We start from the raw sequence: 26261 nt of genomic DNA, 5'->3' as shown, positions 1-26261 counted from the left end.
AATTGTGAATTTTGTTTGGGCCCATTGTGTCTATACAATTCGAACACTCTATCAACACTATGTGCACATAAATATGAACAACTGTTTAACGAAACTAAACAGTACGAAGAAATGTTCAAAAAATTACAACAGCAGCTAATGTACAAAGGCTTACAATATCAGCAACAACAGAAAGAGTGTAAGCAACAAGAGCACCAACAACGGGAACTGTGTTTGGCCCTGCATATGCAACAACAAAAGCTAATTGAGGAACAACAGCAACAGTTGTGGCAGTTAAAACCAATGTAGTTGAAGCAGTGAATTTAATAAAAGATTCTGCACTGTTTTCGAAGAGATGACCGAAATTGCTTGCTTCTTTGGATAATTTGTCGATACATTCTGCGAGGATGTTCTGCTTAAACAGCACTGGATCGGGGAAAACTATGAAAATATTGGAACAACAGATTTTTTAATTTAATTTGAATTTTATTGTTTTATGGCAATAGTGTAAAAAATTATAACGATAAAACTACTCACAATAAGTTTTATAGTACCTAAGAAAATAAATTTTATATTTTTTTACTCTACTCACATTTATTGGTATTTAGTGGTGGTAATTTGGTTGTGTTCTGTATCCTTTTTACAGAATAAAATTCAATCTTAATAAAAATTTACACCATCAAACTATTATGACATAATGCTATTAGCTGTAGCAACAATCAAGATGGAAATTACCTTGTAAAATTTACAAGTCTATGGTTTAATAGACGTTGATTTATAACCCAGACTTTATAATCGACGTTGCGTGCCTGACGAGGTTATGATTGGACCCGCTTCCTGTAATTAGTCGCTCTTTCTCTTTTATTTTCTATCTCGCATAGGGGCTGTGGAAAAAACGCTTCCAGTCCATATTAATAAAATGCGAAAGTTATTGTACATAGTTTGCGTAATGTGTTCTATTCGTAATGTGTAGTTTTAGAAATCTAAACAATTACTTGTTTTCGTCCTCATTTCGTCAATATTCGAATTGTGACGAAATGATGATTACAATGTTATGTCTTCTGTAATCCGAGTGTAAAAAGATGCTAATTCAGTAATCCACTTTGCTGCAAGGCTTTATAGTTTTTGTCCATTATTTTACTAATCTCTTTTAAGACAGTGTCAAGACTCGCGTTTAGTAAGCTTTGTGATAATTATTAGGATCTTCTATGTGATTCAGACTAAATAAGGATCGTTTGAATCCATTACTTCTACTTATATTACACAAATGTTTCTTTATACTCCTAGGTAAACTGATATTGACACCCTTTTGTAGCCGAGTTAATGTAGCTTGAAGCTTCAGAGCTGGGGTGTCTTTATTACATGTCCTTAGATGTTTATTGCGTTAGCCTTTTGCTCGATGTGATTGATCCAATCTTGTTCAAACCTTTTATTTGATGAAGAACAGTGTTTGGAAGATTATATATTCTTATTGATTTCGCAATATTTAAGTTTACATGAATATATTGCTTTAACTTGCTTCTCATTAAAAGGCTTTCTAAAAATTTTTACCCCTTTTTTATAGGTTTTTATTGGTTAGGTGAGCATTCATCTTGTCAACACATTTGACTATTAGAATTTCTATTTCTCCTACGAGGCTATAAATAACATTCAGGTGATTTATATAAATCCCGTCTAATGGAATGAATATTTTATTACTAGGGAAACAATAAAGTGATTATAACCGTGCCTAAAAGGAAAATGTAATATGAAGTCCGCTATATCGAAAAACAACTTTACTAAAAAAGCGACATACTTCTTCGTTGTGACGTGTGATTTATATTCTTTGCTCCTCAATATATTCCGTCAGCTAGGAAGTTGTTATTTGAGGGTTCATTTGGTAACTATGACGTCACGGCCGTCATTTGTTTACCCATCCCTTCGCCGGCGGGTTCAGGGCAATACGCGTGTATTCAGTTTTTGTAGTCGCCGATTTGTGCACCATGTAGACGGTACGTTGGCACTTTTATTGCTTTTGTTTTATTATATTCTCTGTATTTGTACAGATGTTTATATGATGTCTTGTGTGCTGATAGATTGCATGGAATTGTACTATTCAATATAGAATTATTTTGATAATATTGAATCCTTGGTAATATTGAATATTCTTCAATGTGTACAGAAATTTATTGCTAGTCATAAAATGTGTATGTATGTATATTTATGAGGGAACGGTTGCATCTGGATTTGTAGAAATTGCAAAATTGAATGTTTAGACTAAGTTTTCTTCGATTTGAAAAAACAACAACAAACACTCTTGAGCAAATTTTACAACTACCCTCATCTAATGAAAAAAATATTACCCGTAAAACGTATACACGTACACACACAACGTAAGGCTTAGTTCGAATTACGTGATGAAATCGTAATTAGTAATTACTATTGGCTAAATAAATTACAAGTCCCAGATCAGTTCATCAAAAATGTTATTGTGAGGAATTATAAAATGTTAAAGCACAGCAATTAGCGAGGATTAGTAAATCCGTTTCGAAAGGTTATGTTCGATAGAAAGTTAATGGCCGCTAATGAAACTGCTTAGTGCGGTTAACAGAGCGAAATTAGTCCATTTCCGATAAGTGATACAATGGTCGGAGGCGTTTTGTTGGTGTGACGTCAGCGGCTTTGATGTGCTAATTCGCAATACTTGCTGGAACAAAGCGCTCTGTGCAGTTGTGTTGGTTAACTGATACCGTAACCTTGACTCCAGTTTCATGGTTAGAGTTGAAGCATAATCCGTTTACAGTCTTGTAAATATAAATGGACACAGATTAAAAATAGATTATTATATGACTGTCTTTAAGATGGTATAAGCCGATTAGTGTTGTATATTCGATATTTATGACTTCTGTGACGCACAGTTTTAATGGAAAAGGTTGAGGGTGTCTCCTGATATTAAGTAGAGTCGAATGGATGTTATAATGAATTATTTTATTTTTTTAGTACACACACGCATATTATATTTGGTAAGTACTTCGATAAACCTATGCTGTGTATATTAACGTTCACTTTCGCTCTTCTTTTATTCTATTGTCAGGCCAAATTAGTTTCCGCTACCAATTAAGTGCTGACTGTTTTGAATTGTTCCGTTGATAGGGTGCCTATAAGCTCTATAGATCGTAATGCATATTCCATATCGAAGCATAAATCAACGTCTTTCATTCATATTTGTATAGCCAGGTACATCCACAAAAAACGTCTCCTTAATGGAAATGTTTATTGACTAAATTGTCGGAAGTCCTTTTAATAGAATGTTCAAATAAATGTAAAATAAATAAAAGAGGATGAATTTTATTTGTGTTTCGTAAATGGTACGTAAATTAATAATTTAATTGGTTACTATACTTCAAATAATGATAGTAAAATGTCGAATGTCTGATTCAAGCTAAAAATAGCTTCGTTATCAAGGGTTATGGATAATGGTGCTCGTCGCGTCGGCTTTTACTTTGAAGGGTGTGGTTGTGACGTCATCGGGTAATGATGAACACGCCATAGTGGGAGTGACTACCCTTCGTTTGGATGTCGTATGGGATTTGTATCATGTTATGTGAGTTGTGACGTCAGTTGTCACGTGATCAAGGGTTGTGGTTCTTGGTTGCTATGCCATGAAAATTATATTTTTTGGATATGGGAATTTGTATAAAGAGCAGAGAATGTGACCAGATAAAATATCTAAATTTTTCTTGAATTTAGATATTTATCATGATAAGATTTTTATTTATCAATATTTCACGAACAAAGTTCATTCGATGTAGACATGGGGGTGTGTCTACATCAAATTCCATAATCCATACTTACTATCCGACTTATACATATTCTGTAACTGGGATCGATGTCTAATTCATAACTTAAGAGCACCATGCATGGTACAAACTCGTGAAACGCTAAATTGAAAACGTGCGAGAGAAATGCACAAAAAATAATTAAGAGTAAAATTAGTTTGCATATTTTTTTTAATTTTGTAACATTTTCATTTACGGTATTATCATGGTTAGGTAGTTTCATAGTTATAGCCTATGTTTACTTTCGGTTTCATACTTACACGCTGACAGAGTTTTAGATAATTAATTTAAAAATAATCAAAGGTTTTCAACTATTTCCAACTAAGTACGTCTGACGTGGAATATGTTTCATTGAAGTTTATTAACTTCCATGTTCATAATTACATTTTGTATAACACATTTTACAGCGCACAAATATTTGCTTCACGTTGGCAAACGTATTTATCATTCAGTATTTGTAAAGGAAATGAGATGATAACACAGAACACTAAGCAATAACAAATTGGGTTGCAGTCATAAAAATAGATTATAAATTACGAACACTCATGTTGTTACCACTTTCTTCTAACAATACGAATAAAAAATGATATAAAGGTCCTTTCTCTTTCGATACGGTGCACCAACGACGTCGTAAAATATTGTAACTGGATGACTTTGACCTTGTGTATAATCCAGAAACTGTCAAATTATCTAAATCCCACTTAAGTATAGCGAAAATATAAACGCAATTATATACGTAGGTATATTTAGTTTACTATATATAAATGAGGAATGTTATGAGAGGTGGATTATTTTTTATTATTCGTTGCTTGTAAAATTTCGAATCTAAAGTAAAAGATTTAAGTGAGGCCTGCACTCTGCAAAGGTGTGTCTTATTTTAAGTAATAGAGATAAATAAATGATGGATGGATAAATGACGGTATTATTAGCTATGATGTATTATGTATACTGGTTCCTGGGAATTCCTGGGTCCCGAAATAGTGGTCGTATTTTATTAACGGGTCTATTAGCCACGCTTAAATTCGGTGGCCAGTAGGTTTTAGTCTCTGATTGCAGGAACCAGTTATAGTAATCAGCGAAATTTTTAGGCGAGTCTTGATTAATACGACCTTTATTGAGGTGGTTCGTTTAACGAGATAACATGTTTTATATTGTTTCCGTTATACAGGTTAATTAATTACGATTGTGTTTTTAATTTAAACTTATGCGACTTGGTATTAGAGAAGAAATCGTTACTTCCATTACCATTACATGTTGGACATAATTTTGTACGTTCTTCGGATATATTTCCACAAACAATTTAGGATTATATGCTATTGCGTTATAGCAAATTAGTTTCAATTTTAATAACTGTTCAATAATAAATACTGGTTCCGTTGCATTGTTATGTTCAGTTTATTAATTACCTATAAATATGTCGGTATGCTCTGATTATAGGATATTTATTAACTAATCGCTTGTATTAATTATGATAGATCTTTGTTTTAATATTCAATCTTTCAGGCAGATACAACACTGATGTGAAGGAAGTGATTTCGATGTGTAACTAAAACATGTATGACAAGGTACTATAAGGTTGTTACGCTTGCATACCCGTAAAGAGAAATCAAGAGAAACAGATGTGAAATGCATCTGTCAAGTGCCAGGCTTTCTTTACTACTGAACTTAATATATTGTTTTGAAATTGTGCTTTTGTTGATATTATAATAATCAAAAATTGTGATAATGTTGAAGCAGTCCCTTAATCAAATGTAAAAAAGTAATTGAAAATCAATAAAACATCCTTATATTAATAAGATTACGACAAACTACATGCGGCTTATGAATCACGTCGAAATATATTTTTTTAATCTATACGCGTCTAGACGACATCACTAGCGCAATCAGTGAAAATTGTTTCTACACCACTTGTCCTTAATCGAATGTAGGTTGGCGGCGCCCCGCATACAATTAATTATTTTCCATGCTGCATTGATAAAATCAAGTTCATAGCTTTGGTAGGCAAGAATTTGTTTGGCTTTTCGTATATGTCTTATACAGATGTTATGTATATTGGATATTCAGTTAATTATAGATAAAGAGTATACCATGTTCTGTATGGTTATGATCGTATGTAACTTTATATACAATTTACTTTAAACTATAATACGAAGGTTGGTCTCAAACAAGGTTGGTCTCCCCTTTGCCGAGTTTTAAAGAAGAGTTGGTTGCTTCAAACAGTTAACTTAATTAAAATGAAACTAGATACTAATACATTTTAAGAAGGCCACTTAACCACAAGAGCACGTTCAAGGGAATGCGAGAAACGATTGAAACAATTGCTTCTTTCATGATGTAACGTAACATCATCTTTATTTATAAACGTGATGTTCTGAACAAAACTTGTCTAGCGTAAGTGGGCTTAAATAATTTGGATTTCGGCTGCAGTGTCTGCTTCTACTTCTTTTCCACGGAATTGGTGCCCTGCTTGACTGAATCAACTTATATTAAAATACGTGACCTCAGCTTCTTCTACATATGGCAAATTTAAAGTTAAATACATATTTCAATTAGATATATAATAGAATTAAATTTAAAATTCACAGCTCAACAGCTGTTGTTCCGAACAGTCAACACAACCCAGTATTTAATAAATCGGCCTGTTTGTTGATTTTACGCGATGATTAATTGTTTCATTGGCCTATTAATCCAACAAATAATTTTAATATTAAAGTATTTTATTTCTTAAATGATTATAAATAAAAGTGCGTGTCATGTAATCCGACAAGTAACATGAGAATAAAATTGCATGTACAGTTGTTATGTAATATGAAATGATACGGTTGTGATGAGGTGGTGCGATCTGACGTTTTCTCTAAGTTATTTATTTGTAACTAGCGGTCCGCCCCGGCTTCGCCCGTGGTACATATTTACGTTTTCTCTACATAAAAACCATCCTCGTACTTCAAGGAATATAATAAAAAAAGAATTATCTAAATCGGTTCAGCCGTTCTCGAGTTATGCGCTTACCGACACATTTTGCGATTCATTTTTATATATAAGAAGATGTGTTGCCGTGCGTGATGCTCTTGTTTTGTTCTAGATCTAGACAATTAACAAATTAGGCAAAAGCATATTGAATATTAAACATTCAAGGAAATGGAACGTTGTATTCATTGTAGTTTGTTTTATTGAAACATGTTTTCCCTTTATTATAGGTTATATTATTATCGTTAACAATATTCAAGCGTTGCTTTGCTAATAGGTTTAGAGGAGATAAATCTCGGTTATCGATTATGTAGATGGAATAACTAATAAACATATAATTAATTTAATACGGTTACTAGGGTTTCTTAAGTAGTAATCTATATAAAGCTAACGCAACCAGTCATAGGCAAGACGTAGACAGACTACAAAAAGCATTAAATACCTCGTCAATCCCGCCTCGTCATCTATTTATGCTCTATTCTTGAAAAAAACCATGTCCTATTTATTAAACATGATGAATTTGATTGCTATAAAATTAAATGTTAAACACCATTGTCTACAGGAGGGCCCGCACTCCACCCTCCCGGACGACGAGTTCTACGATGCGGTGGAGACCGGCTTCGACAAAATGGAGGAGGAGCGGTGCGCGCGCGTGTCCTCGCCGGCCGAGCTCACGCGCGACGAGGTGGAGCTGCCCCCGCCGGCCATCGACAACCGGCTCACCGTGCACCCGCTGTGGTCCGAGGTATGTGGAGTGTTTCAGATTTGGAGTAACATTATGGTCGCGTCATGGCAATACCGTCACGTCATGGAGTAAGGCGACGATTTTGGTCTTCATGCCAAAGATGTTTCAGTTCTGACACGTGTGGTCGGCACACACGCTCTTTTTTGTATTATCGAATCATCTCAAAATAAACTATGTATTCAAAATGTGAAGATAAACGTAAACTTCAATTCATTAATCGACATGCGAACTGCGAAGTTGTTATTGTTTACAAATTGAATACATACACACAAGAACAAAAAACAGCATTGTACATGATATTCCAGTAAAGTGTATGCATGCGCATGCATAGATCGATAAATTATTCAAATAGTGTCCGAGGCAATGAACAGGATGTAAGTGATATAGGGTAGGATATAGATAATATCATAGAATTGTTGGTCGATAGTTTTGCCGTAATTTCTTTCACTAATCGACAACATTGTATGCGCTATGAAACAATGTTTCCCCCTTACTATTTACTACATAACATGTTCAAGGTAATGGAACGTTGTATTCATTGTAGTTTGTTTTATTGAAACATGTTTTCCCTTTATTAGGTTATATTATCGTTAACAATAATCAAGTGTTGCTTTTATTTTAACAGGTTCAGAGGAGATGAATCTCGGTTATCGATTATGTAGATGGAATAACTAATAAACATATAATTAATTTAATTCGGTTACTAGGGTTTCTTAACTTAACTTTAATGCTTCTAACAGATGACATTGGTTATTGATTTTTTGTTTGTTTGGTTGAAATAAATAGTTCTGTAAATTAAGATTAAGATATTTTTACGAAGTACTCCGTCTCTAAACCGTCTCAAATTGTCAGAACTGGACAAAGTTAAAATTTATACATGAGTGAGTAAGAAACGTCCAATTCGACGGCTGCGTGTAAAACCATTTTCCTATTAAGTGCCGTATAATCAATTTTAATGGATCGATTAGATTTCTTTACCGACAGAACTGACAGTGACATAACTTTCATGTAAAATGATTGGATTCGTCATAAAATTTGTTCAACACGCACAGAACACATTTACTGAATGAATGATGCATGTTTGAAAAACTTTTAGTCATAAGTAATCATTTTGTAGAAATAAAATGAAATTATTGATCACATGAATCTACTTAGTTATAGAAGTGTGAAACATCGATGTAAAAATATAAATCTGGAAATGAATACGGACACAACGATATATCTCTATAAAAAAATATTTTACCATAACAAATCTACATTTTTACTGAGTAGGATGGACGTTTTTTGGATGTAGTATCATGGATTTTTTATTCCCTCTCAACCGGATTAACAACGGCTTATGTTATTTATGTTCCATACGTAAATGGAGCGAACACTAAAATTCATTGGTTGTGGCTTACCCACGCTTATTTTTAATCCCTACTAATATTATTGTATCCTATAATAAAATTAAAAAGCTAAGGGGTTTGTTTGTTTGATTGAACGCGTTAATTTCAAGAACTACGGGTCGATTTGAAAAATTATTTTAGATAGACCATTAATTATCGATGAATGCTTAGGCTATCATCACGTTAAAACCAATAGGAGTAAAATCGCGGAGCACAGCTAGTTTATAAAATGAGTATATTTTTCACAGATCGACAGGATATCAACTGAACAGATCCAGGCCGCGTTTGAAGGTGTCGGTGGTGAGATCGGTTGGCAGTTGTTCGCTGAAGAAGGCGATATGAGGATGTACCGTCGGTATGTACTATGTATAACAACTACCAATATTTAAAAAGATTTTCAGAGAAATATCTCTTTATTCGTCAATGTATGAAGTTTCACATGTGGCTTATCGCATGTAGTTAACATTATTTTCATAAACAAAAATGAATAGTATCGGATTAATAAATGGAGAGAGAGAGGAGAGAGAGAGAGGAGGGGGAGACAGGGAGAGCGGTAGACAGGCGGGGCGGGAGACAGGCTGGGTGGGAGACAGACGGGGCGGGAGACAGGCGGGGCGGGAGACAGGCGGGATGGGAGACAGGCGGGGCGGGAGACAGGCGGGGCGGGAGACAGGCGGGGCGGGAGACAGGCGGGGCGGGAGACAGGCTGGGCGGGAGACAGACGGGGCGGGAGACAGGCGGGGCGGGAGACACGCGGGGCGGGAGACAGGTGGGGCAGGAGACAGGCGGGGAGGTAGACAGGCGGGGCGGGAGACAGGCGGGGCGGGAGACAGGCGGGGCGGGAGACAGGCGGGGCGGGAGACACGCGGGGCGGGAGACAGGCGAGGCGGGAGACAGGTGGGGCGGGAGACAGGTGGGGCGGGAGACAGGCGGGGCGGGAGACAGGCGGGGCGGGAGACAGGCGGAGCGGGAGACAGACAGAGAAGGAGACAGGCAGAGGGAGACAGGCAGAGAGAGAGGGCGGGAGAGAGAGGGCGGGAGAGAGGGCGGGAGGGAGAGAGGGCGGGAGAGAGAGGGTGGGAGAGAGAAAGCGGGAGAGAGAGGGCGGAAGTGAGAGGGCGGGAGAGAGGGCGGGAGGGAGAGAGGGCGGGAGGGAGAGAGGGCGGGAGTGAGAGGGCGGGAGGGAGAGGGCGGGAGGGAGAGATGGCGGGAGAGAGAGGGCGGGAGGGAGAGAGGGCGGGAGAGAGAGAGGGCGGGAGACAGAGAGGGTGGGAGAGACAGAGGGCGGGAGGGAGAGGGAATCGGAGACGGACAGGATAGAGTGGGAGATTGATATGATGAGAATATATAAAAAAAAATTCATTCATTTTTCTACAGTGAAATGGAGGTAGACGGCATGGTGATGGACCCGCTGAAGGCGATGCACAAGGTGCGGGGCGTGTCCGCGCGTGAAATGTGCCACTATTTCTTCAATCCGAGATACCGATATGAGTGGGAGAGTGAGTTCATTTTTATGTTATTTCCTTTTTGAAAAAATTTTTTTCTGTTTTAAACATCTTGCTTGTTGAGATATTTTGAGGTTGTTGAAGTGCGTCTTTAGGTGCAAATTAGTTTTTTTTTTTATTAAAATTAACTACCTGCTTAAAAATATCTTTATTTCAATGTTTTATGTCGTCCAACATTTTGTCAAATTTCAATTTAATTTTAAAAAAGCACTTCGCTAATTACGAACTATTCTGTTGGCTGCTGTATTTCTAATTCAAATTTATTTCCAAGAAGCACTCAGAACTGATTTTAATCAGCATATAACAAACTCCTTTGTCAATTCGCAGCGACGCTCGAAACGATGAACATAGTGGAGGCGGTGTCGTCGGACACGCTGGTGTTCCACCAGACGTTCAAGCGCATCTGGCCGGCGTCGCAGCGGGACGCGCTGTTCTGGTCGCACGTGCGCGCCGAGCCGCGCAACACGTACGCGGTCACCAACCACTCCACCGCGCACCGCGACTATCCGGTGCGACCAGCTCTACACGCTACACTCTACACTCTACACACGACGCTGTACACGTCGCAGCGGGACGCGCTGTTCTGGTCGCACGTGCGCGCCGCGCCGCGCAACACGTACGCGGTCACCAACCACTCCACCGCGCACCGCGACTATCCGGTGCGACCAGCTCTACACGCTACACTCTACACTCTACACACGACGCTGTACACGTCGCAGCGGGACGCGCTGTTCTGGTCGCACGTGCGCGCCGCGCCGCGCAACACGTACGCGGTCACCAACCACTCCACCGCGCACCGCGACTATCCGGTGCGACCAGCTCTACACGCTACACTCTACACGCTACACTCTACACGCTACACTCTACACTCTACACTCTACACTCTACACGCTACACTCTACACGCTACATTCTACACGCTACACTCTATACGCTACACTCTACACGCTTCATTCTACACTCTACACGCTACACTACACGCTACACTCTACACTCTACACGCTACACTCTACACTCTACACGCTACACTCTACACTCTACACGCTACACTCTACACTCTACACGCTACACTCTACACGCTACATTCTACACGCTACACTCTACACGCTACACTCTACACGCTTCATTCTACACTCTACACGCTACACTACACGCTACACTCTACACTCTACACTCTACACGCTACACTCTACACTCTACACGCTACATTCTACACTCTACACGCTACACTCTACACGCTACATTCTACACGCTACACTCTACACGCTACACTCTACACGCTTCATTCTACACTCTACACGCTACACTACACGCTACACTCTACACTCTACACGCTACACTCTACACTCTACACGCTACACTCTACACTCTACACTCTACACTCTACACTCTACACGCTACGCTGTACACGTCGCAGCGGGACGCGCTGTTCTGGTCGCACGTTGGCTCTACACTCTATATTCTACACTGTGCTCGGTGCTCTACAATCAAAGCTGTACATTATTCGCTACGCTACGCGCTGTAGACTATGCTCTACAGTCTACGCTCGATACTCTACGCTGTACACTATACATTCTACGCTGCATCCTCTTGCCTTTATATTATACGATCTACCCTTTAAGAGAGACGCTCTACATTCATAACATTCGGTCTACAATCACAACATTATAATTAGTACACAACGGAAGCACTAGTCCATGAATGACGTTCAATCATCGCGCTGCTGAGTGTTATCTTCAACTGTAAAATGGAACTTAGTTCAATGCAAGAACTTAGTTCGGGTATATATTTTTTGCAAATAAAAACCAGCCAATTTCTAGCCCAAAACAAAAATAAACTACAAACTTATCAATAACAATAATTAAATTCTCCTTATCCTTCCAAATTGTGAGGCGATTCTAAAACCTGTAACACAGTTTCGAACACAGGCTTTAGTTTCCCTAAATATTGTGTATTCTTTTAAAACTTTTTTCAATAAAGATTTTTTCATTTTTAACGTGATAACGTTTTTAAAATCGTTTTAGTCGGGTGACATGTTCAGAAACTTGTGTCATACCAAAACCTCACGAGCGCGATGCAGGTATAACGAGAGAGAGACGGACCGATCTCCCGTCTCATCTCGAGCGCTGCCACTGCATTATGTTATCACGTTAACATCTCTACTTTACAAACAACCAATTTTTTCCTAATAATAACAATGAAATTCTCTTACAGGCTAACACAGGCGCGTGTATCCGTCTGTTTGTAACGGTGTGTCTCGCGTGCCGCTCCACGTTCCCGGAGAACGAGGCGCCCACCCGGGACAATATCACCACGAGCATCGCTTATTGTAGTACAGGTGAATTTTATTTTATAACTAGATTGCCACCCGCGGCTTTGCCCGCGCAGTCAAAGAAAAACCCGCATAGTTCCCGTTCCCGTGGGATTTCCGGGATTGCGTCATTTTCCCGGGAAGTAGCCTATGTCCTTTCTCGGGTATCAAAATATCTCCATACCAAATTTCATGAAAATTGGTTCAGTAGTTTAAGCGTGATTAAGTAACAGACAGACAGACAGAGTTACTTTCGCATTTATAATATGAAGTATGGATTCTAAAAAGAAGAGATAATTTTTTTTTTTGTTAAGCTTGAGCTTGACCCTATTACTGAGACTTTGTTATCTGTCTTTCCCCAGGCTGTATCTCATAAACCGTGCTAGTTAGAAAGCTGAAATTTTCACAAATGATGTGTTTACAAATACTAAAAACAAAAAATTAATAAAATATTAAGAGGGGTCCCCATAGTACGGAACTTTCGCGCGCGACTCAAGTGCGAGTCGGACTCGCGCGCTAATAGTTTTTTTTTAAACCTGAATTCTGAACAGTGTGTCATTGTAGTATCATACTGAATTTACAAAGCCAGAATTTTTTTTGCAATATATTGTTTGATTTATTAAAATATCCGCTGAAGGATCATTCTCATTCTTTAATAATTTAAAAACAATTTTTTTAATAAAAAATAGTCATATGCCGGCGTATTTTTGTTTGAAAGTTATTAAGCCAGAGATAAGCCTGACACGGATTTCGATAATAAACATTAAACATTCTATCGCTGTCAAAAATGCATATCAATATTATTATTCCAAACAGCAATTATTAAACATCGCATCAAAGTCACTGACCGAAGTAACAGAGATTGCGTGATTCATTAAAATTCTGCTATAAATCCAACCATTTGCTAATAGGTTTCTACTTATTTGACCTTATAATAATTATTTGTATTTCGCTTATCGTATTAACTTCGAAAATAGCTCATTAGTCATTTAAATCTAGTACTAAGTAGGTATGTAATAATAATAATAAATATTATGTATGTGTAGTGTGTTTACTCTATTGTGTTTATAGTAATTATATGTAAATAAAATACAATTTTAAATGCATAGGGAAAAAGAGACTTCACGAACACTTTGTTTGTTACTTAAATTATAATGTATTTGAAGTTGTCGAAAACATTAGTCTCACGGTCATTCAGTAGTGTTGCAAAAATCCAGTCTATGGTTTTTGCATAAATATCTGAATAGACTACTCTAGACAGCCGGAAATAATCATACCTTTCTAAATATTCTAAATGCACTATTTTAGAAAACTGATTATCAATTGATTATTATTTATAATATTTTGTTAATTGTTAGGCGACATAATCGCATCACAATTTATCAATTTTATCTCAAATTAACCTGCTAACATCCAATAAATAGTTTTATTTACGAATGAACGTTCTCTTTCGCTTTACCACAGCAATGTCTTAGAAATTTAAAAGTTCTGAGCACGTGTTATATTTAAGTTCTTAGCACGTACATTATTTTATTTCTCCAAAAGTAACTGTTACTTTTTTCGTTAATTATGTACTATGCACTTATTTATATATTTCCCAATTAGTTATTTGAATTATATTAATGTTATACTTAATAATTTATGTATTTCTAGTGAACCCCGGTGGCTGGGCGCCAGCCGGAGTACTGAGAGCGGTGTACAAACGTGAATATCCCAAATTCCTAAAACGTTTCACCAACTACGTAGTCGAGCAGTGCCGGGACAAACCGCTAGCTATCTAGCCTACTAAATAATACCTAGATTTGGTGGAAACCGAAGGAAATATTCGTGTGCAAGGAAATCATCTATTTTGAAGTTATTTGAGATAATTTTTTCAAAATAATTCAAGATTTTTGATTTTCCAAGTTATAGGTCACAAACATACGAATATAATATGGCTAAAACATCAATGCCGTTTGAAAATTGTAATCGTAATGATAACTTCCAGTGTGTATTCTTTGTGAGCGAGATACGATAGGTACAAATACATATTATATAACTGTTATATGCATTGTTTTTAATATTCCATCAAATATATAGATAAATAAAATTAAATTAAAAATGTTATTTGACACAAATTGTTGTAATTTTTGGTTTCCAATTTAATTTGTTTGATGGAATATTAAACGCAATTTATTCCTGTATATTTTCAAAATACATATTACAAACTTAGTAAATCTGTATATAATATAAAAATGTTCTTATAGATCTGTAAAATTGTCTTGTAAAGTAAATAAATAGAACTGCGACTGTAAGTATATAATATATGATATACATAGGGTCTAGTTATGTATATGAACAGATTTCTCTATATCCATAACATATACATTGTATAAACCAATTGTATGTAGTTAACAAATTATATTGTAGTTTGTTGTCATATAGATAGATATACTTATAAAAAGTGGCACGAGGTTGGGGAAATAATTATCTTTACCGATACTTTCTTTAGTATAAATAATACAATCTAAAGCAAATAAACTCGTTTTTCTAGACACTTATCTTAGAGTTTGTTTTTATAATACATTCAATAAACAACTAAAATATAGTTTTTATGTCAGAATCATGCTGTCCTTGTCTAAATACAAACAAGACAGAGAGCAAAATGATTAAAAAAAAAGTGTGTGCACACGTGTCAGAAGTGAAACTTATTTGCCAAGATTCAAAGATACCACAATCGTCGCCTTACTCCACGACGTGACGGTATTGCCATGACTCGACCTTGAAATTTTACTCTCAACGCGCCTAAAGAAGTTTCACTTCAAAAACAAAATTTTGTAAGACGGCTGTCATTTCTCTACAATCTTATGTTTTTTAAGAACATTTATGGGAAAAAAATATATAAACTTGTTTCTAAAAAATATTTACTAAGGCTAAGATATTATACACACGTAGGAAGTTTTTGTTTTTGTATCTTTCGTTCGTGTTAATGTTTATGGTATATTAGGATAAACTGTAATATTATATTTATTGTCTTTTTGACTTCTTTAGTCTTTGCCTGATGAAAGGCCACAATAAAAATTTAAAAATGTTACCAATGAAAAAAAATCTAACAGAAAATTTTCGAAACATTTGAAATTAAAAAGTTATTTTTTTCCGAATTATCTTAGCAGGATGTTAAAGATGCCTTTTACGTTTATTTGATGATAAAATATATGCTCAATATATTTTACATGATATCGTTTGAATTTACATGAAGTCGAATTAAAAGTACTTACGTAGGGCCGTCATATCAGCACTCGATAGAGAATAATTATATACAAGTTAAGCACCTATCTTCATTCCATTTGTACAGGTGAAATATAATATTAATTACATTAGTACGCGTATATGTAACGAATATAACATGTGTATTGTGAAAAATAGTAACATATAAATAAACAGTTTTCTTCTGTTCACTGACTTGCTTGCCAAGTGAGTCGGGTGAAATGCGAAGTTTTTATAATAGCAACCCTATTTATATGTGTTTAAAAACACATTCATTTGATAAATAATATAATTTTCATCTGGTAAAGATGTTAATGAATTCCAACCCGGGATCTTGAGCAATTACAAATAGAAGAAGAATCAAATCCTATAAATAATATTTCTTGCCATATAATGCAATTGCCATTTTATTTCTCTTCCAGATTTACTATTTAATGAAATATGTTAACTTTTTCACAATACACAATATCCGCGTATAAAAATAACATATATTGAAAAAAGTCGATGTATTGATGCCATATTGAAGAAAATGTAGTCAGTACAAAATGATTAAAACGGTTAAATCTTGTTTAACCAATACTCTCGGTTATTCTGTCACCTTATAGTTTATACAGATATATTATTTAATTTTATTTTAGTGTTTTATGGGATTATTGAGTTTGAAGTAATGTTTTGTTGATCAAAGTTTCATATGAGCAGCTATGTAAAAAGTTATTTTTTTTAAATTAGGTATTGTATCGACTTTATGTTTTAAATGATTAGTTTTATATAAACATTAAAAATCAAACTTAAATACTTGTATAAAGTATGCAAAACCAGTTTAGGTGTATTTTTTATTATTATTTCAACATTCCTTAGTGTTGCCTCAAATTGATACATCTTTAAATTTACACAATAATTTGTATATTTTACGTAGCTGCTTGTATGATATTTACTCAAATTCATTCTGTTTATAAAATAATTGGTACTATTTGATTCTATATCACATTATGGGCAAGAGAGGTATTGCATTTAATCTTAATGTTGCAATTGTCTGTTTTAACCTATCTTGAAATTTCGCTTATGGACATTTTTAAATGTAAAAAAGGTTGTGTGTTACAAATTATGTTAAGAAAACCGACAATACTGTGAAATAAAACACTTTCAATATTTTTTTTGTTTCGTTGTAGAATCTTTTTCATGCCATTCAAAGTTAAATTTGTAAACTATAATTTATAAATTTACATTAAAAATGTCCAAAAGTAATGTGAGAATTAAAATATATTTTCCTTGAATGAATATGGTCTCATGCAAGATTTCTGTTTTGTGATAGGTTAATCAATATGTTTTTTAAAAATTGTTTATAATAAAATGTTATATAATTTATATTTTGTTTTATTTTATCAATATTATCCCACAAATATATTCAGTAGAGCAATCTACAATTTTACACAACTAAGGCCATGCGCAGACGACAGACTATCCGTGACGCACTTTTTAGTCTGTGAAAATAGAACCTATGAAATTATATGCAGTAACGCACACGACGCGCAAAAAGTCCGGCGCACAAAAAATCCGTGTAATTCGGGCAGACCGCACCGCGCCGCTCCGCACAAAAGTGTGTGAAAAGAATTGAACGTTTGCTTCAACACGCGCTAACGCAGACGGCGCACACTTTACACGATTTCCATAGCGTCTACGTCCCTACAGCTCTGCCGACAAAATGATCGAAGATGTGCGTCGTGTGCGTTGAGTCTGTGAAAAATCCGCGACCGACTTTTTGCGCGCCATGCAGACTTTTTGTGCGCCGCAGACTCGATCGCACAAAAAGTGTGCCGTCTGCGCAAAGCCTAACTGTTACAATAATAATAAAGTGTGATGTAGTAGTGAAAGTTATTTTACTGTGCATTTAGATCAAACGAGCGAATGCTCATTCTAACCAATGTCAAATTCTTTTATTGTTAAAAAGCGTAGAGCATTCTTTCGTTGTTCTTAGTACGTTCGAAAAGATCCTGAACAATGTTCTTATACTGAACAACACTGAATACTAGTTTTCGTTTACACTAAAAGATCACGAAATAATGCTCTTGCTCTAGCTCTGTTCGTGTGATCTAATTGCACCGTTACATGTCGTCTTTCAATAAATAGAGATTCTTTCGGGCTAAGCTAAGAGTTTCATTGGGAATAGAATCCCGAACCAATCGGCAATCATAAACCCCGGTTACCTACGCTCATGCATAAACCACCTTATCAATAATACCAGAAACGATGGAAGGTAATGAATGTAATGAAATGAAACACATTTTATTAGATTTTGATTTATTTACAACACTTAACAATGTCATTCATATTGGAAAATGAAACGCATACAATCAGTACATAAATATAGCCGTAAGCGGCTGCTTAAGTTTTAATACTTTAGCACGTAATATAATAAGACATCATCAGATCACTATTTAAAATACATATTAGGGCGCTTGTGCACTACAAGGAATTTTACTGTCCGGCATTCCGATTTTTTACGGTCCGGTGTGGCATGAAAAAACCGATGAATTGCTTGTGCACCTGTCCGTCTTTACTCGGATCAGTGCGGTACAGTTCAAGGAAGTATGGCGGTATAATGCTATTATAAATGATTGTTTTCGCATTTTACAAGAAACGAGTAAAAATATAGAAGGTGAAATATTATATTACTTCGTTATAATAAAAAGTAAAGTTCCGTAAGAGATTTAAAATGCGTGTTTCACTTATTTATTTTAATCGGTGACGAGGAGCTAAATCTATTCCCACTTGAACTTTAACTTACCAACACTTACTTAGATAATAATTATAGGTCAATGCTTGGTCAATGTATATAAAACTAGCGACCCGCCCCGGCTTCGCACGGGTGCAATGCTGATACTAAATACACTACAGAAAAACTGTGAACGTTGTATATAAAAACATAGCGGCCCGCTCCAGCTTCGCACGGGTATAAAATAGATAGCCGGGCGGCCGGCCGGTACCGCCGCAAACGCTACGTCCCGCAATTTTTAAATCTGTAATATCTTCGAAAATATTCACTTAAATCATACGGTGTAAAGGGCCATATAGATCTATATTAAATGAACAATGTATTCAAGGTATTTAATTGGTTAAGGATTAATGCTGTATTGGTTAAAATCGCATCGAAAATTAGCCATTATTTGTCGTAAAAAGTAAATGACAAAAAAAAGGTAATGTGGGTTATCCATAAGAGATAGACATATACCATCGCGGACTTTTCTGTAGACCTTTTCAATGTGTATAATACTTAGTACATTATTTTGATAAAACTCGTAGGGTTCAGCCTGAGTTTGCAATGTAAGCGGAAAAAATGTAATTTTTTACGACATCACATTAGAAACCTCAAAAATAACAGTACTTCTCCACTATTTACTGGATGTTATTATACATATAAACCACTCCACTTCCTCTTGAATCACTCTATCTATTAAAAAAAACCGCATCAAAATCCGTTGCGTAGTTTCAAAGATTTAAGCGTACAAAGGGACATAGGGACAGGGAAAGCGACTTTGTTTTATACTATGTAGTGATAACAATACCGACTTCTCAAATCTCATTGCCAGCTAAAAGAAAGTAAAACAAGAGCTTGCTTTCAATTGGCATATGCAATAAAAAGAGTAAAATCCAAGCAAGTGGGCACTCGAAAACAATTATACCTACAGCGACTCGTAAACTCAAAAAACCATCCGGAATAGGGAAAAGTAAAATGTCGGACAGTAAAATTACGTATAGTGCACAAGCTAGTATTTAGATTAATTGCGTGCCATACCGGACCGTAAAAAATCGGAATGCCGGACCGTAAAATTCCTTGTAGTGGACAAACGCCCTTACATGTCTTGTCCGTAAACTTAACGTTAATTTACGTTTAAAAATCACGCGTAAAAGAACGAATCCCGAAAAAGACGATCAACGCCATCTCATAAGTGCGAGCAAGATAGCAATAAAGCTATCGCACATGTGCATGTGAGACAGCAAGCAAGTTGATCGTCTCTTTTTTTATTGGCGCGGTTTATACGTATACAATTATTAAAAAAAGAACTACACTTGACAAAAAATTAAATATATTTTTGTGCAATAAAATTATATAAACGGGAAACATTTTTATACAGACTGTACTGTTGTCTTTTTATATAGATATATACTAAATATTATGTTTATTGTTTACTATAAAATTTAATAACATTGTATCTTATTACACAAATATTGGGGACCAGCCCCTCTATATTATACAGATGTACAATTCAACACCAATTTGACATTAAGATAATTCAATCCAATATTAACTTTAGAACAATGCAACACATCACGAATATAGGAATATATTACTTAGTTTTTTTTTATTATTCCATACATCCAAAAATATTATTTCTACATTGTTAACTTAAACTGTAGTCTTGTGTGAGTGTACTTGTGTTTCTTAATGAATCATTTGTTCTAAAATTAACATCATTTTATGGTTAGTCATAATTTGAGCTACTTAGCAAAAATAGTGTGCTTTGACAGTAGACAAAAACTATATTTATTTAGTTACAGGATGGTTACAGGTATAACACACAATACATATTTTATTTGAGATTGAACACTGTATTCTACGTTAAATAAGTTTTTTTTTTTTTATAATTATCGAAAAGGCAAAAAATTTAATTAGTACAACATCTATCAATTAACATTAGACCGTTAAATATTGACATTGAGCACAAGGAAGCGTCATCATATTATATAATTAATAATAATTATTTAAAATACACAATTTCATATATTAATTTATTTAATTTACCAGCGTCATATAGACGAATACACTCTACTTCATAATTAGTATAAACATTTATCCTACTCAAATACAATAATTAATTATAAGGAAATGAAATGTTGAAGCGAAATTTATCAACATTAGTTATAAAGTTCATAGTTATATTAATGTTAATATTTAATATACGTTATGTAGGTATAAAAGATTTGTATATATTAATTCCAAGGAATGAAAGAAAGGATTCATAATAAATCGTCTATTATTTAAAGTTTAGAAAAAATCTACTTAAAAAGATTCAAAAATTTTGAATTTTGATATGACGTGGCCGAGAGATTTGGTAAATGGATAGTATAAAAGGTATATTATATAAAAATAGGAATTTTTCAAAGCTCAAGTATATATTATGTAGATGTATCACGTTGGTAAAATATCTAAGAATGTTCCGACGTGATTATATTATATGTACTTATAAATGTACAGCTGCGATTATTTTATGGTGTCATGGCGTGCAGTAAGAAAAAAATGAATGATTTAGTTTTACGAGTCAAACGAACGATATTCAATTTAATATACTAAATAAGGGTGAAAATAAAATCTCATTGACATCGCCACTCTATGGCACTCCAATCACGGATTAATTACCTACCTACACAAATTATACCCGTCTAAATGGCAACTGTATGCACATCAAATACAATGGATTAATTATTATACACTGACCTACCAAAACTAGTACACTCATAGGTACCATTTGCATCATGTTTGCAAGTCAAATATGAAAGTGTATTGACAATTTTAAAACAATTAAGGTCATTTTAACACACATCGAACCATCTGAATGGCTTGGCTAGCATGATTCATATGGTGTAGGTACTAGTTTATAGAGGTAAGTATTACCTAACATTATGACAACATTGACAATAAAATTATTAAAACCGATTCGATAATGGATACAACAAACATCAAATACAATACCTATTCTATGTAGATGTAACATTTGACTTCTACTCTAACACGGATATAAGTATATAAAATAAGCGTATTATCGGACACCGTCGGATCAACAGCGGTGCTCCGTTCAGACTTATAACGTAAACGGCAAATTCCAAATGCACATTGTAGACAATTTATTCGTCTTTAAACGTCTTTTATTTCAACCGTAACGCTTTCCTATCAATTTCCAACATTTGGCCCCGATATCGACAACACTTCTGGTTCATTTTGACGAATTCATTATTTTTTTAGGCCCTAATCAAGTCTATAGGACTCATTAAAAATCTCGCAAGATCTAGAGGTTTAATAATATTCTTCATATTTATTTCATTTCATTTTTTGTTCCTCCTATTAGAAGATTCATTCCCCTATATCAGGATTCCATCAAAATCTATTTGCATGAGGATACAAATCCGTTTACAAGACCTATATCCAAAGGGGCTCCATATGCCATGACACAGGGCCACCAAACGCTCAACACCGAAATATGAGGCTTATTCCACTCGAGAACACCTCATCTCTACATGATGCTATATTAATAGAGCTCACTCCTTAGCGGTGACAGCGGTGAGCAGTAGCGAGTCACAATGCATAATAATCCACTTTCCTAGCCCGTCTTTCGAAGCTCTATACACTACACTATGCTTTTCTGCAGAGCTGATTCATTTCTCACAGCAGTCATTGCGGCAGGCAACAGTGAACTTCACAGACATTCAGCTAACACGTGCGTCACAAGTATGTCCAGTGTATAATCAACTTCATATTCCACACAGGCTATATCCACGTTCAAAGAACTGCCTCATAATTTCCCCGACTCATCTCCAATACATTACACTACAGAACTGATCCACAGTGGCCCCAGGAGGCAGTATTAAGTGTCACAGCGCGCGACGCACATCAGCCGCTGATAACACTCTGGTGTTAAAAATTCAGGATCAGGGAGCTGATTATTCTATCAACACATCCAACTAGATATATCCACGTTCCAAGATCTTCCTCCTAATCTTCCCATCTCTCCAACACACTATACTATACTACAAAATTGGAACGTACAATATTCTCGCCAATCTCACTCCTCAGCAGTAGCCCCAGCGGGTAACACCGAGTGTCTGAGCGCCCGCCGTACATCGGCCGCGCTGGTGACGCCGGCCTCGTCGAGTTCGCGCCAACGTTGGTGGTTGGAGCGCGCGTGGTTCACCAGTTCCGGCATGTCGATGAATGCTGTGAATAGATATGTAAATACATATATGAATAAAAAAAATTATTTCGAAATTGATTAACGGATGGATAGCAAAGCATAGCCCGCACTACTTGGCTAGGACTTACAATATTACTGGTGAAAAAGAGTGTTATAGAGTTGGTAAGCTCTAAGGAAAGAGTTTTAGAAATTCAAATGCTATAAATCGGTGGATAAGTTCGTATGAATTAGGACAGTTTTAAACCTTCATGGATAAGAATTTTTGATAAAAAGAATATTGTTCGACGCATAACGAAATAAGCACGAGTCAATTAGTTAAAAAAGTTTTCAATTCGAACATTCTTTAAATAGCAAATTTATTCATTAATTTTTTAAGCTATTGCATAGCTTCTATCGCGGGCCCTGAGCGCGGGGACTGAATCCAGAAATTCCGTAACGAAAATACCTCACGCTCCCCACTCCGACGGGCGCGGAGGTATGGCTTGAAGGCATAGCATGCAATAGCTTTACCGCGGCAGTCCCCGAGTGACACACGTCTTTTTTTATTAGTTTTAATATCTACACATAAATTTAAAAACTTTGCATGCATGTTCCCATTTTTTTTTTCAAAATATAATACTTTATTCTCTGTGTAATAAGATCTAATATTGTAATAAAAACTTACCCGCCCAAGCCTCCATCATATCAATAATGATATAATCAATGAAGCCGATCTGCGAGCGCGGCACGGAGCAGGTCGCGCGGTCGAACATCGGCATCACAACCGGCAGGTCCTTGGCCTTCTCCTCATCTGTCTGTAGGAAGTATTCTTCGGCAATCCTATAATTTAAATAATAGCAATATTATTTAAATTATATACTAAAACCTTCCTCTTGAATCACTCTATCTATTACAAAAAACCGCATCAAAATCCGTTGCGTAGTCTTAAAGATTTAAGCATACATAGGGACAGAGGGAAATAGGGACAGAAAAAGCGACTTTGTTTTATTCTATGTAGTGATGATAGTGAAGTGAAATTTCTTTAGGCGCGTTAAGAGTAAAATTTCAAGGTCGCGTCATAGCAATATCGTCACATCATGGAGTAAGGCGACGATTTTGGTATCTTTGAATCTTTTCAAAGAAGTTTCACTTCTGACACGTGTGTTCGACATGCACGCTCTTTTTTATTTATTTATTTCCATATTGTATGATTATAGTAGAAGCTTAAGTTAAAGATACAAAAGGTTGAAGAGAGATAGATATCTATGCCGTTTACAATCTAAACTTTCAATTTTTATTCTAATTTGATTTATGGAATAACTTAATGTAAAACATGAGTAGTTTATTTCGTAGAAAGAATTTATAAGATACTAGCTTACCGCCCGCGGCTTCGCCCGCTTTGTCTAAAACCTTATAAATTATATACTAATAAAAATTATATACTACCTTCCTCTTGAATCACTCTATCTATTAAAAAAAACCGCATCAAAATCCATTGCGTAGTTTTAAAGATACAAAGGGACATAGGGACAGAGAAAGCGACTTTGTTTTTATACTATGTAGTGATAGTGATATCGTTACTGCCAACTGTGTTAAGAAATATGACTGTAACTATACCTTCTAGCCCATTCAAAAGCGAACTTCTGTGGCCGTGAAGCATTCGAGACGTCTGCGCATTTGATCATCATCCTTTTCACGAGCACTACATTCTCCTGTGACGTCAGCGCTGTCGTGTCTAAAGATAGTGGTTCCTGAAAATTTGTATGCAATTTTTATAAGATTTTCTACAGAATCTAATGTATTTTAATGTACGACGGATATTAAAAATGTTTATATAATGGGATATTAAAAATGGTCAAGGAAATAATTGATGATCAAACTAGTCATCATTTTTGTAAATTTTTAAGAAAATCGATCATCATGCGGGAATCACACCCGTGCAGTGTTCTTCGTAGCGTAGCTTCACTTGATTAGTCTATGAACCTATGATATTCTAAAGAGTAAAGAACACAGCTTTAAGAATACAGCTGTAGATTCTCCTAAAATATAAATAAATAAATTATCAAGAAACTCACATCAGTATGCATATTATCCTCCTTGCTACCGGTTGACTTTGCGTAGAACACGTTCACAAACTTGGCCAAATGCTCGAAGTGTTTCGTCATCTCAGTCGCTAGGATCATGTCGATGACGTTGTGTCGGACCGACTTGTAAGTGTCGCGGTCGAGATTCTTGAATATGTTCACGCGGTCGTCGTCTGGAGATATATATTATTTTGTAAATTATTGACGTGACAACGTCTTATAATTCGATAGAGCCGGCTGCACGCACGAAAAACCATGACTCATGCGGCGTTACCTCGCTCTGAGGCGTTCCATGTAAGGCTTCAAGTGCAAGCGAGAGCGCGGAACGAGCGACAAAGAAGCACAATCGGCCTTAAGACGTTGTCACGTTCAACTATCGTCAGTAAACCGACTTTACAGACAACCAAATTTTTTTTAAAAAAGATTAATCGATAGTTGGAATTTATCTTAGATTACAATTATTTACATTTTTAAAAAACTTTAATGATAATTTGTGAAAGTAGTGATTCGTTGTTTTTTTATTAAAATATGTCGTGGAAGTTGGTTAAAAGGAGCTAAACTATATAGCCAAGCATTAAGCCTATTGGTTATTTATCCTATTACCTATTAATTATATCGTAGAAGATAGGCACTATTTTAGGAAATACGTCCCATTAATCTACACAATATTTCTTTTCAAGTTTTTTTTTTTTATAATTGGTAATAGGGAAGCGCTTGACCACAATCTCGCCTGATGTTAAGCTGAGATGTGGTCTAAGATGGAACGTGCTTCCCTAGAAGGTACCTGTTCACTCTACGCTTGAAGAAATAATACAACAAAAATAGAAAAATAGAATAGTAAACAAATCGCCCATATAAACAATCCAGAACATTCCCACTCACTAAGCGTCAGTTTGAACGTCAACGCGGCGTGGTGCGACTCGAGCACGCTGACGTCATTGTACAGGATCGCGAGCGAGTGGCGCGAGTTGCACAGGAACGCGGACGAGGTGCCCGGGTGGTCGATGTCGTGCGCCGCGGCAGAGATCAGGGCGGCTGCGGCTTCCAGCGGCTCTAGAAGGTTCTTGAGACGGTCCTTTTCTAGGAAGAACGCTACTGCCTGGAATTATGTTGATGGAAATTTTAGGTTCAAATTCAAATTCAAATATTTTTATTCATGAATATGGGTACAATTCAGATCTTATACAAACATAAGTCCCGCCATATCCTGCCTGTTAGGCATATGAAATTACAAATACATATTACAGCTAAACAAATAATAATTTTAAGGAAATT

At 35.9% G+C, this 26261-nt stretch overlaps 2 protein-coding genes across 2 annotated transcripts in view; one reads left to right on the top strand and one right to left on the bottom strand.

The window, feature by feature from the left end:
- LOC149901890 (ceramide transfer protein-like) overlaps positions 1-17323 on the top strand; it is a 41113-nt gene extending 23790 nt beyond the window's left edge. Inside the window, exons 7-12 of the mRNA XM_090110726.1 lie at positions 7327-7509; positions 9146-9252; positions 10275-10396; positions 10730-11211; positions 12616-12739; positions 14366-17323. Coding sequence (XP_089966852.1) covers positions 7327-7509; positions 9146-9252; positions 10275-10396; positions 10730-11211; positions 12616-12739; positions 14366-14493 — 1146 coding nt within the window. The 3' untranslated portion in view covers positions 14494-17323. The remainder of the gene's footprint in view (positions 1-7326; positions 7510-9145; positions 9253-10274; positions 10397-10729; positions 11212-12615; positions 12740-14365) is intronic.
- A 5469-nt stretch (positions 17324-22792) lies between these two features.
- Pde8 (phosphodiesterase 8) overlaps positions 22793-26261 on the bottom strand; it is a 169324-nt gene continuing 165855 nt past the window's right edge. The window contains exons 14-18 of the mRNA XM_090110727.1: positions 25869-26085; positions 24978-25159; positions 24520-24653; positions 23588-23742; positions 22793-22946 (exon numbers count right to left, since the gene is read on the bottom strand). Coding sequence (XP_089966853.1) covers positions 22795-22946; positions 23588-23742; positions 24520-24653; positions 24978-25159; positions 25869-26085 — 840 coding nt within the window. The 3' untranslated portion in view covers positions 22793-22794. The remainder of the gene's footprint in view (positions 22947-23587; positions 23743-24519; positions 24654-24977; positions 25160-25868; positions 26086-26261) is intronic.

The sequence above is a fragment of the Colias eurytheme genome, chromosome 16, assembly GCF_061535395.1.
Source record: "Colias eurytheme isolate Ceu_HAF_F1 chromosome 16, ilColEury1 Martin Lab GWU primary, whole genome shotgun sequence".
NCBI lineage: Eukaryota > Metazoa > Arthropoda > Insecta > Lepidoptera > Pieridae > Colias > Colias eurytheme.
The sequence above is the reverse complement of the archived record's forward strand: the minus strand, read 5'-3'. Positions and strand labels throughout refer to the sequence as shown.